This window comes from Bos javanicus, chromosome 7 (genome assembly GCF_032452875.1).
Source record: "Bos javanicus breed banteng chromosome 7, ARS-OSU_banteng_1.0, whole genome shotgun sequence".
Lineage (NCBI taxonomy): Eukaryota > Metazoa > Chordata > Mammalia > Artiodactyla > Bovidae > Bos > Bos javanicus.
This window is the reverse complement of record NC_083874.1, coordinates 79,886,891-79,899,369: the sequence shown is the minus strand read 5'-3', so window position 1 is coordinate 79,899,369 and position 12,479 is coordinate 79,886,891. Positions and strand designations below refer to the sequence as shown.

General features: G+C 47.5%; 1 protein-coding gene and 1 long non-coding RNA gene across 4 annotated transcripts in view; one reads left to right on the top strand and one right to left on the bottom strand.

The window, feature by feature from the left end:
• The window catches only part of LOC133251615 (uncharacterized), a 56,683-nt gene that overhangs the window by 870 nt on the left and 43,334 nt on the right, over positions 1-12,479 (top strand). Inside the window, exon 2 of the long non-coding RNA XR_009737707.1 lies at positions 787-922. This is a non-coding gene — a long non-coding RNA (uncharacterized LOC133251615). The remainder of the gene's footprint in view (positions 1-786; positions 923-12,479) is intronic.
• LOC133251611 (teneurin-2) overlaps positions 5,244-12,479 on the bottom strand; it is a 764,810-nt gene continuing 757,574 nt past the window's right edge. For all 3 annotated transcript variants that reach the window (XM_061424270.1, XM_061424271.1, XM_061424273.1), the window contains 2 exons: positions 9,040-9,170; positions 5,244-7,396 (listed from right to left, as the gene is read on the bottom strand). In XM_061424270.1, the coding sequence (XP_061280254.1) occupies positions 6,635-7,396; positions 9,040-9,170 (893 nt within the window). In that variant the 3' untranslated portion in view covers positions 5,244-6,634. The remainder of the gene's footprint in view (positions 7,397-9,039; positions 9,171-12,479) is intronic.

Genomic DNA, 12,479 nt, shown 5'->3' with positions numbered 1-12,479 from the left:
CCTGGTGGCTGAGAGAGTAAAGAATCCGCTTGCCAAGCAGGAGACGCGGATTCAATCTTGGAGTCGAGAAGATCCCCTGGAGAAGGGAATGGCAATCCACTCCAGTATTCTTGCCTGGGGAATTCCAAGGACGGAGGAGCCTGGTGAGCTACAGTCCATGGAGTCGCAAAGAGTCAGACACGACTTAACGACTAGACAACAAGAGCCCCACTGCACACTCCTCGCAGTATGGAAGAGGACGTTGGGCTTCTTAGCCTGGTCTTCCTTCCTGCCTCACTACGACATCAATGTCTGAGGCCACGTGCCTCCTGTTAAGGCTCCAATCAGTACTGGCTCTCCCCTGGCTGCAGGTTCGCATCACCTGGGAACTTCAGAATCGGCCCCTGGCAGCCACGCCCCCTCGAGATCCTGCTCTGATTGGTCTGGGCCCTGGAGGTTGTGGGCGTGTTGAGAGACCTCCAAGTGGCTGGGAGGGTCCTCGTGCGTAGCCATTGCTCTGTCCTTTGGCAAGTTCTCCGCGGTCAGCTTATGCCTTTCTTCTCATTCCTGAAACCTGTTTCTTAGTCCGGATAGCCCTCTCACCTTCTCTTCCCCACGTTCTCGTCCCTGTGAGTACCCAGCTCCAAGCTCGTGGACAGAACTCGTGGTCCTCTTCCCCGCCTTCACTGTTTGGGGGATCACTTCTGTGCCAGCTTCGAGCCCGCTCTGTCCCACAGATTGACTTGTGAGTTAGTCCTCACGCTTTACACGGTGAGATTTTGGACCACGTTTTATTTCTCTTGGTAGTCCAAGCTTCTGACGGTGCCCGGGAAGACCCTGTGCTTGGTGACTGGGAATGTCGACGAACGACTGAATGGACAGCCAGACTCCATGTTGCTGAGATCTCCGAGCCTTTCCGAAAAGCCGTGAGCAGCGTCCTGAGGTACATGTCCTGGGCCTGGGAGGGAGGAGGGGCACCCCCGAGCAGGATTTGAGGGCCAGTTTTCTCCATCTTCCTTCACAGCTGCATAAAAATCTCTTACTCCTAGGATGAACAAGTCATGCCTCAAGTTTTACTTTTAGAAACTCTGCTTGAAGCAAAGATTTAGAAATCATAAAAGCTAGCATTTACTGGGGACTTACCATGTGTTGGTGATATATGCAATCTCATTTAATCATCCAAGCAGCCCCGTGTTTATCAGCCCTGATTTACGGGTCAGGAAACAGAGGCTCCTAGATGCTGCCTTATGTGGCAATGACTGCTTAGACTCATGAACATCTGGTCTCCTCTTCCTGGATTCCTAGTCAGACCACATTGTCTAAGTGTCCTTTGCAGTAGGAAGGTCCACGGAACCCCTCATGGAATGTGAGTGGAGGGGATAAGTATACCTCCAAGTGTGGCCCATTAAAAATAAAGTAGTTACACATGTGCTTTTGGCGCTACTTCAAAGATTCTGAGGAGGAAGAAGAAGGTGGAGCCAAAGATGGAAGGAGCCTGAGGTGCCCACTGGGGCAGAGCCATTCCCACTGCTGGCCCCCAGTGGACAACTACACAAGTAAGGATTCAACGTTTTCTGTGTTAGCTTATATTGGGTATCTCTCTCTCTCTTTAAACTTATTTGGCTGTGTCAGGTCTTAGTGGTGGCATGAGGAGGTTTTAGTGGTGGCATGTGGACTCTTAACTGTGGCATGTGGGAACCCTGAGCAGGGATTGAACCCGAGCCCCCTGCATTTGGAGCACGGAGCCTTAGCCACTGGACACCGGAAGTTCCTGGGTTTATCTCTTAAAGCAGCTAATGCTATTTACCCCGATTAATACATGTAATTTCCCAAAGGGCTTTCCTGGTGGCTATGATGTTGTTGAATGAAAAAATCTAGGATTGAATGAAAGTATCGTGTGTAGAGCACATAACACTGTTCTTGGCATGTAGCTATAAAGAATCTGCCTGCAATGCAGGAGACATGAGTTCCATCCCTGGGTCAGAAGATCCCCTGGAGAAGTGAATGGCTACCCTCTCTCGTATTCTTGCCTGAGAAATCCCATGAACAGAGAAGCCTGGTAGACTATCCTCCAAGGGGTTGGAAAGAGTCAGACGTGACTTAGTGACAAAACAACATACATGAACCTTCCCAAGCCCTGTGTTTCATGAGTGGTCAAGTTAGGGTTTGTTCCCATCATGCTGACCTCAGAGTGTACAATCTTGTCCCCTGAAAGGCCTTTCTGGAATTGTCTTTCATTGTTCTAATACTGAGTTGGTTGAAAAATTTGTTCAGGCTTTTCCATGAGATGTTATGGAAAAAGTGTGGCCAACCCATACTTTTGGAAGAGGTGAAACATTTTATGCTGGTCATTCTAGGTCTGGCTGAAGGAAAGACAGAAGTTTTTTGTTTGTTTGTTTGTTTTTAACCCAAGACCATCTCCTTCTCCTGTGTTATAAGTGTGCATGTTGTGAGGGGCTGGGCTTGCCTGGGTATAACAGAACACTTATGGATAATTCAAAGATGGCTGGCATAGAAGAGGAGAGTTTCATGTTCACGGGAAACTCTGGTGACATGTGACTGCCTGTGTGCTGTGCTGTGAGCCCACCCTTTTTGGTCTGCCTGCTGCCCCTGCCCCGCCATGAGGCTGGTGAGGCTGGGCAAGCTCCCACTGCCTTGTTGCCTGAGATCCCCTCCGTCTTGGTGGCCCTACTGGCTGCATCTTCCCTGGAGAGACAGGGCACAGCAGTTGGTCCCCATGTGGTTGGGATTCAGCCTGGCTTTATGACCAACTGGAGGCTGTTCTGTGGGTACAGATCCAAGGGGTCCTGACACCAGTCAGATTAAACAAGGCAGCTGGACCAAGCACACGGAAGGACCTGTGTCCTGCTTCCTGTTCTTCTAAAAGAAAATAGGGAAAGAAAGCTTTTCATGTGCTTCTTTTTTAAAGGTATTTAAAAAATATTTATATTATTTGACTGTGCTGGATCTCGGTTATGGCATGTGGACTCCTGGGTCATGGCATGTGGGCTCTAGTTCCCTGATCAGGAAGTCAAACTAGCCCCCCTGCATTGGGAGTGCAGAGTCTTAGCTACTGGACCACCAGGGAAGTCCCTACACGTGCTTCTGAGAAGCAGATTCTCTGGTGTAGTTTTGTTCTCCTGTTTGATTCACTCATCACAGCTTGCTCTGCTGATAAGAGGGCCATGGGATCTGATACACCATGGCCTCTCTAGCCTGGCCTCTCTTCCCATCTCCTTCCACCTGGGGAAGCCACCCCTGGTCAGGCTAGAGAATTGAAAGGCAGTGGTGGTTCAGAAACCTTGGAGGGCTCAGGGTGACATGCCACCCGGATGTGCTGGAGAGGTTTGGGAATCAGCCGCAGCTGGGCTTCAATCATTCCACCACCTCCCAGCTTGTGACAAGCAGCCTGTTTCTCCACTTGCGAAGTGAATGATACTAGGAGCTTGTCTTTGCAATCTGTCCACTCAATTTACTTTTGTTTCCTCCTTGATGGCCAGCAACCTTCCTTGTTATCTCACATAGATGATTGCATCAGCTCCCTTGCCTGGTCACACCGTATTCAGAGCACTTGTTGATATCAGAGATTAAAGCAGACTCCCTGTTTGTAATACAAAAAAAAAAAAAAAAATTCCAGTCTTTAATCAGAGTGTTTTCTGAACCTTGAAAGCCTTTTCTGTTTTCTGGCCTGACTGTGTGACCACTGTCCCTTTGCACGTACTGTTCTCTGGGTCTGGGATGTGTTCACCTCTTTTCATCTGATTAACTCCTCCTCAACTTTCAAATCTCAGTAACTTCCTTTGCATTCTCAGTCTAGGCCACATCCCCAGCTAAGTGCTTTTATAACTTTGTAAATCTCTCCTTCTTGGTATTGACCCCTGTCATTTTACTTTATAGTGTAACTACTTGACTGTTGTCCGTTTGCATCCCTGACTCTAAGTTTCATGAGATTAATGCCCCTATTCATGTCACCTCCTTTATCCCCAGAATTTAGCATAGGGCCCAGCATATAGTAAGCTCTCAGAATAATGCTGTTGAATGAAAAAAAAAAATAGAATTGAATGAAAATATTGTGTGTAGAGCACTTAGCTCTCTTCTTGGCATGTAGTAAATATCAAAAAATGGGGCTTCCATGTTGGCTCAGAAAGTGAAGAATCTGCCTGCAATGTAGGAGGCCTGGGTTCAATCCCTGAGTCAGGAAGATCCCCTGGAGAAGAGAACAGCTACCCACTCCAATATTCTTGGCTGGAGAATTTCATGGACAGAGGAGCCTGGTGGGCTACTGTCTATGGGGTTGCAAACACTGTTCTTGGCATGCAACAAGCATTAATAAATATGAGCTCTTAATGATAGTATTACTATTCTGACTGTGGGACTGGTGGGGAAAAATTCATCCAAATCATAAGTGTTCTTCTGATGTATATGTAGGGCTGAGTCCCTTTGCTGTTCACCTGAAATAACCAAAACATTGTTAATCAACTATATCCCAATACACAATAAAAAGTTTAGTTTGGGAAAAATAAAAAAAAGCTTTTATTAAAAAAAAATGGTCTTCTGACTTCGGTTGCCCCAAGTTTGCAAGTTTTGGGGTAAAGTGATCTAGTGGGGAGAGAAATATACACATATGCAGATACACACTGAGCTGTGACACACAGACACATGCAGGCCTCCCACGGGGACAACTGTGTGATTTCAGTTTCCCGGCAGCACCTTCTACAACTAGAAGGCGGCAGCAGGGAGAAGGCTGGCTGTCCCAGGAGTGCTGGAGGAACCCGTCCAGGCACCGGTGGGCCTGAGGGTCTTCACCACCCACTGGTCCCAGGCCCACACTCTCCTTCTCATCTCCGCTCCATGCAGAGTGGGGCTGCAGATGTTGGGAGAGATCACTCTAGAGAAGCTTGGAGAACAGGGGATGCCTCTAACAAAGAGTGCCCCCAAAGTTCAAAAGTCCATATCTGCCCAAGCATCTTGACAAGATCCCTCTTACTTCCAGCTTCTCTAGTGGCTCAGATGGTAAAGAATCCGCCTGTAATGTAGGAGACCTGGGTTTGATCCCTGAGTTGGGAAGATCCCCTGGAGAAGGGAATGGCAACCCACTCCAGTATTATTGCCTGAAGAATCCCATGGACAGAGGAGCCTGGTGGGCTATAGTCCGTGGGGTCTTAAGCATCGGACATAACAGCAACCAAGCACGCACACACACCCTTTTCTCCAGAACTTTTGACCTTGCCCTCACCGCAAAGCATTTCCACAGAAGACCAGTGTCCACAGGAGTTTTAGAGACTTTATTATGTATAAACAATTTAAACACTTTGCCATAAATTATCTTTGCCTGTCCCTAGTCTTTGCTTAGCAGCAAATTAAAATTAATATAAAAACTCGATGAACAAGTCATACATGTATATTACAAAAAAGTTCCTGTACCAAAGTTCTTATTAGACATTTTTTTATGGTTTTTTTTTAAACTTTTTTTTTCTTGTTTTTTGTGGGTTTTTAAAATTTTTTATTTTCTCTCCTCGTGGTGACTGTCATGTGATTGTCTCAGTTTCTGGACCAAACAAACACACTAATAATTGTAAATCTCAAACAGTGATTGTGCCTCAAGGCTTAGGTATGTACAGGGTGATCTGAAGTGGTGCCCGTTTAGCAAAAGAGTGTCACGATGCCCACACCTCTACTGCAACTGATACCCACGAACTACGGAATCTAAACAGACTACACCCTGTAACTGCGTATTACTGTCCACAATGGAATCTTCAAAGACAAAAGAGTATGAAATTGATCTGTAGTGATTATAGCCACCCTTGGAATTAAATTTTACACTCTGCGCTCAAATAAATTAGCTCAGGCCAGACTAAATCAGGACCTGAGAGTTAAGTGCTGAACGGTATTATTTCGCTTCGATTTTTGATATGAATTTCCTTTTTTTCTTGTGTTTTTCTATTTTTTTTCTTTAAAAAGTTATTTCCAGTGCTCACTCTTTCACTTTTACCCCCCCTCCCCAGTCGCTACACACAAATCACCCCCAAAGTCGTGGTTTAAATGCACCTGTATTTGTTTAAACGAAAACGTCTGTAGTTATCTATCCAACGAGCAGTCTGAATCGTGGTCCTTAGCTGGTCCTGGGATGCTGGCCCTCACGGATATCTGTGTGTCGCTCACGTGTGAATGAGTGAGGTAATAGAACATGAGGCCTTCTCGTCTTCACGTCTCTGTTTTGCGGTCGCTGTGTTTTTGTTTTGTGTGTGTGTGTGTGTTTTGTTTGTTTCCTGTGTGCATATGTATGTTCTTTTGTTTCTTTTGAACATTTTGCGTCTCTTTCCGTCTCTTGGCTGCGTAGACCCTGAACAAGTGGGTCATTATTTTAGGGGAACTTGGAACATGGTTGTGTGTTCGTCCATTTGTCTGTTTTGTGTTTTGTTTTTTTTTTTTTTCCTCAGGAATTTTGCCGCCGGGCTTTAGTCTACTCCAGGAGGTGGGACTTCTTGTGTGGACAGTAGCATTTGAACTCAAAAAATGTGAGCTTTCTTGCCACTTGGTCTCCTAAAGCAGCCCGGCCTTTAGTGCCCCAGTTAGGTCTTCATCTCCTTAGGAGAGGAGATAACAGTGACTCCCGCTGAGCCATCCAGGCGAGGAATGGCAGCAGACGATTTTGTTACCTCTTTCCCATCTCGTTCTGTCTTAAAAACTGGATGTTGCTGCTACTGTCCGCCAGCTCAGGGTACTGCTCGACGGGCAGCACGTAATAGCCCTCGTAGCCCTGCACGCGGCCCGTGCTCAGCAGCTGCTGCTTCTCGCCCTCCGTCCACAGGCGGCTGCCCTCGCGGCCGTCCCTGGCTTTCTGCTGCTCCTTGGCCCAGGCCGTGCCCAGCGCCCTCTGCCTGGCCTGGTCCAGGACGCGGGCCTTCTCTTCGTCCAGGGTGTCGGGGGTGAGGCCGTAGCGGATGCTGAGCAGCAGCGTGGAGTACTGGAACTCGATGTTGGTGAACCTTCGAGTCCTGCCGTTGACCAGCAGCGTGGGCTGCGACACGGTCACGTTCACCCCGCTCTCCAGCACCTTGCGGCCGATGGTGGTGCCCAGGGTGACCAGGTCGGCATCGGCTGAGCCGATCTTCACGAAGTAGTGGGTGTCCTTGCCCTCGATGCTGTAGTGCATCTTGTCCAGGTAGTAGGCGTTGTTCAGCACAGACGCCACTTTGCGGCTGTCCTCGCTGGCGATGCTGGACACGCCGGTGGTCACCCGCCCCTCCTTGATGGCGAACATGATGCCTTTGCCGATGATGGGCGTGGTGGTGGCGAACCAGTGGCCTGCTTTCTCGCGGATGCTGGCGTGGAGCTTCTTAGAAATGACCTGCCCTTCAAGAGCCAGGAAGGCCTGGTTGTGCCTCTCGGTTGTCTGCTGGACACCTGTAATGAGCTGTGGGCAGAAGAGACACAGAGAGCTGAGGGGGTGGGCTGGGCCCACCCTGTGCAGTTAGGGGCTGGGTCAGAAAGAGGAAGGCTGGGACACCCCTCCAAGAATACGTCTTGCGTCTGTCATGATCAGAACTAAGAGAGCCCTACCTTTTGGACTAGGACAGGCTGGCTTGTTTCCAGTGCTCTCATGGTATGGCCTCCCCACCTTGTAACTATAAATAGGGGTGCATAGGCATAACACCTGAATGGCATCTATACCCAGGCCTACCCACTTACTGTCTCTCTCCATCATTGCAGAAGAGAGAGTCATTTGGCCCGCTGATGGTTTAGCAGCTGTGTTATACATATATAGGGGCTTCCCTGGTGGCTCAGGTGGTAAAGAATCTGCCTGCAGTGCAGGAGACCTGGGTTCGATCCCTAGGTTGAGAAGGTCCCCTGGAGGAGGGAATGGCTACCCACTCCAGAAGGGGATGTTCATTAACTTCCTTGAGTTGGCACTGTGCTACTCCAAGTACGGCTAGGAGCCGAGGCATCACCAGGACCCTCCCTGTTAGCAAAGACTAGAATCTTGGGCCTCCCTCCTGACCCAACGAGTCAGAAGCTGCATCTAAACAAGACCCTCTACCTGGTCTGCATGCATATGAATGTTTGAGAAGCACCAGGCTAAAGAGATTCCAGCTTTGTGGGCCAGAGGGAATATCCCTGGACTTTTTGAGCCATTTGCTTTGGATCCTAGCCCTGCTTCTGCAGGGGGACGAAATCCCCATTATCTCCTTGGCCTTGAGTTTTCTACTCACAAATTACAACTCATCTCAATTGGTGGTTGGGGGACAGGCTGGGATAATGGAGGAGGCTGTGCTGGGGAGGTAAAGGCACTTAGATAAATGAGCGAAATGATGGCTATTCATCCAGTGAGTGGTCCCCACGGGGCAGAACTGTGAGAATGCTGTTCTCAATTACCCGGCAGTTCCTCCTGGTCTCTCTCTAGTGACACAGTCTGGACAATTATTCAGGGCAGCTGAGACCTTTCAGAGGTTGATCGTGCCAAGCACGGGTTCTGCAGCAGGAGAGATCCAAACGCAGATGCCCACCCCTCCCATCCAATTGTGGCCGCGGTCTCAGCTGCACCCAAATTGAAACTGACCACCTCTCGGTCATCACCGAGAAACCCAAGCACAGATTATGTTCTGAAAACTCAATCTGTATATGTTTGGGCCATAAAACACTGAGATTTTATGTGAGGCATAAAAATGTTCTTTAATGGGACAGAAACTGCAAACTACCGTTTTATTATGTCCCATAAAAGCCAAAAGGGTTATGATCTTACAGGCAGTGCAGATGGTAGGTTGATGCTAGATTTCTCAGTGCTGTTGTTAATCAAGGAGTGACTCAAGGGTATACACTGAACAGATAATGACACCACAATTAAGGTAATAATTGAGGTTGGGAAGAAATATGTGCTGTGCCAGACAAGTGACAGCACTGATGTCCGCTGTCTCGTGAAGCCACCCGGTTTCATGCCCCTTTTATACCCAGCTCCAATGTTTTCTGGTGCTACTGACATGTCCTTGGCCCCGACATGGTTCTGTTTGCCAGAGGGAATGGTGACGGTCTTTTGGATTCTTGGCAGGGACCTCCGCTTACCTGTCCGCTCTCACTTGCTTGACTCTCTGACAATTCATAGGGCGGAGGCACGAAATACATTTTGGCTCTTGGGAAGCCAGGAATTATGTTGCTGAGCTGAAATCCAAACATCACAAGCCAGCTTTTCACATCTATGGTGGAAACAGAAATAAAGACTTCTGAAATCATGATGGGTAGAAAGCCAGAGGGGATCTTGGAGAGAGAATGAAATAAAGTGGGATGTTGAGTATGGAGTCCAGCAGGAGAGGGAGGCAACAGCCTGTGAGAGTCTTCTGGTCGGGACCTAGAGCTGCTTTACCTGGGCTCTAGGAAACAGATGTCCTTCCAGACTTGGTCAGTTGACCCCAACCTCCCACTCCACATGGTGATTTAGGACAGTGCTGGAGTAAGCTAGATCTCCCTTCCGATGCCCTTGTTGTGTGACCTTTGGCAAGTTCCTGGCCCTCTCTCAGATTCAGGTTCATCAGATATAAACTACTAATGTCATTGGGTTGTTGTGAAGGTTGAGGGAGAAAATTCACATGGAGGGCTTATCATGGTGCCTGGCATGTGGCTTGTTCAGTCACAGTGAAATCCTTCATTTGGCAAGTACTTCAGTATTGATGGGCCAGTCAATGTGCTTAGAAGCTAGAGATACAATGATCGGAAACATGTAGATGTGATGATTACACTGTGCAGGACCTCCAGGCAGGGGCTGCTGCACCAAGCCTCGCTCATTATGAAAGGGGGGGTCCCTGAGTGCATGCAATGCAGACAGTCACCTGGCTCCTGAGACCCTTTCCTCAGGTGTCTACTCTTCAAACGGAGGTCAAGAGAGTGCTCTTGTGTGCTCAGAATACAATTGCCCTTTCCTGCTAAGGCCTAGGGTTGGGTCGGCTCCATTGTCATGCTCCATCTCTATTCCTGAACTCCTTCCTTGTGATTTCATTATACAAGCAGTCAAGCCTTCCAGTATCCTGGCCTCTTAGTTTTTTGGTGATCCTCCACTTACTAACTCTCCTGCTCATCCTTTGGAGCTTGTGATCATGAGTAATTCTACCTCAATTTCATAGACATCACCCTCTGAACACCGCCTGGACTCTCTCTAGTTTACTCTTTTTTGTAACCTCACCCCTCCATACTCCCAGAACGTCTCCCTTCCCTAGGACCTTCAAGCCAACCTAAACTACTTTTCCCACCCCCCAGCTTCTTTGTCTGTCCTCTCTTCTTACCTAGCGTGCATTCCATGGTCAGTCATTAGAATCATCCCCTTGTGTATATTCTCAGATGCGTTGCCACTTTCTCACTTCATCACACTTGCTTGGTGAAATCATGGCAGGCTCCTGTTTGTCCCTGTTGCAGCTGAATGCGGCAGCAGAAGTGAACGAAGCCACCCTGACTGGTGTTAAATTCCTGACCATGAACCCCAGCTGTGCCTTCCTGATGCCTGGTAATCTGACCATATCCCCTTTTTCCATTTAGTCCTTCTTCCATTCTCCCGGGTGACTGGCTACTTCTCATCTCTCCTAAAACATCCCACACCTTCCTCACTCTAGCAGCTGACCTTTCATTCCTATCTGAGAAAACTGATGCGGTCAGGGGGAATTTCCATCAAACGCTCATCATATTTACCAGCTTACCAGCATTAGTACCCACATTCTCACTTTCCTTCTGTTACTCCACATGAGCTGCTGGAAAAAACCCTCCGCTGGTGTAACAGGTCACCCCATCAACATACAAACATGCCACTAAATACGCACCTTTAAAATTCCTCTCTTGTCCGTCCTTCTCCCTTTAGCCACCATACGTGTCTCACCCCCTTTATAAGAACTTCTCAAACTCAAAATAATTCTCTAGACACAGGAACCCCCATTTCTCCCCTTTGAAGCAGGCTTTGCTCCCAAAGATGCATTAAAACAACACTTGTCAAGGCCATACATGACCTCCATGTTGCTGAGTCCAGTGCTGACTGTGGGCTTCATCTTACTTTGACCTATGAGAAGTCTCTGACAAGTTGAACGCTCCTGCATCTCTCTCTGTTTTAGCCTTGTGGACAACACACTGTCTTGTTGTCCCTCTCCCACCTTTGTGGCCACCTCTTGTCCCTCTTTGGTTCCTCCTCATCTCTCTGCTCTGAATGCTGGGATGTCCTAGACGCAGTCTGTGAACTTCTTCTCCACTCTATCTGTTCTTCCCAGACATGGTGATCTGACCCAGTCTCAGGGCCCTCAATACCATTTTTTTTCCTTCCAAGTTTGAGATAATATTGACATACAGAACCATATAATTTTATACAGCATGATTTAACTTACATCATGAAATGATTAGTACATTTAGTGAATACCTATTGTCTCACAGAGATACAAAATAAGAGAAAAACATTTTTTTTCTCTTATGATGGAAACTCCAGGATGGAAAACATACATCAGTTTTAGGTATATTTATCATGTCATACATTCTATCCCTAGCCCAATCTATGTTCTAAGCCAGATAACCCTATATATACTCAGAGTCAGCAAAAATGCACCTTATCATTTTCACATGGTGCCTTAATGGAGAGGAGAATGCCTAATAGAAACACTTGTCCATTATTTGATTTGATGATACACAAAAGGATTCATATAAGGAATGTTTGTTTTTAAGTAGTTTATTTATTTTGGGCTGCACTGGGCCTTCTGCTTGGGCTTTTCTCTAGTTGTGGCGAGTGGGACCTACTCTCTAGCTGCAGTGGTCGGGCTTCTCACTGAAGTGGCTTCTCTTGTTGCAGAGCACAGGCTTTAGGGCACACAGCTCCCAGGCTCTGCAGCACAGGCTCAGTAGTTGTGGCGCATGGGCTTTAGTTGCTTCACAGCATGTGGGATCTTCCTGGATCAGGGTTTGAACCCATGTCCCCTGCACTGGCAGACAGATTCTTTACCACTGAGCCACCAGGGAAGCCCCAGGACATGTTTTATTTGCACCTCAGTACCACTTGCGTGCTGATGCCAACTCCAAAATTTATGTCTCCATCTAGGACTTCTTCCTCAATGCCCAGCTTCTGTCCAAACCTCAGTTCCTTGTCTTCCTCTCCACATCTGTCACAGTAGCCTTCTTCATCCCTGATTATGGTAACTCCATCCTTTCAGCTACCATCCTGGACCTCTTTCTTTTTCTCACTCTCTATGTCTAATCCATCCATAAATCCTTTACTTTTGTTTTTAATTGAGGTAAATCTCATGTAACATAAAACTCATCATTTTAAAGTGCACAATTCAGTGGCTTCCAGTTACACTCACAATGTTGTACAATCATCGTTTCTGGAATTCATGAATTCCAAAACATGTTCATCATCCCCTCAAAACAGCATCACTATCAGTAGTCACTCTGCATTCTTCTTTCCCCTCAGTCCCTGACAACCGCCACTGCTTTCTAGTCTCCATGGATTTGCCTTTTCTGGATATTTCATATAAATGAAATCAAAG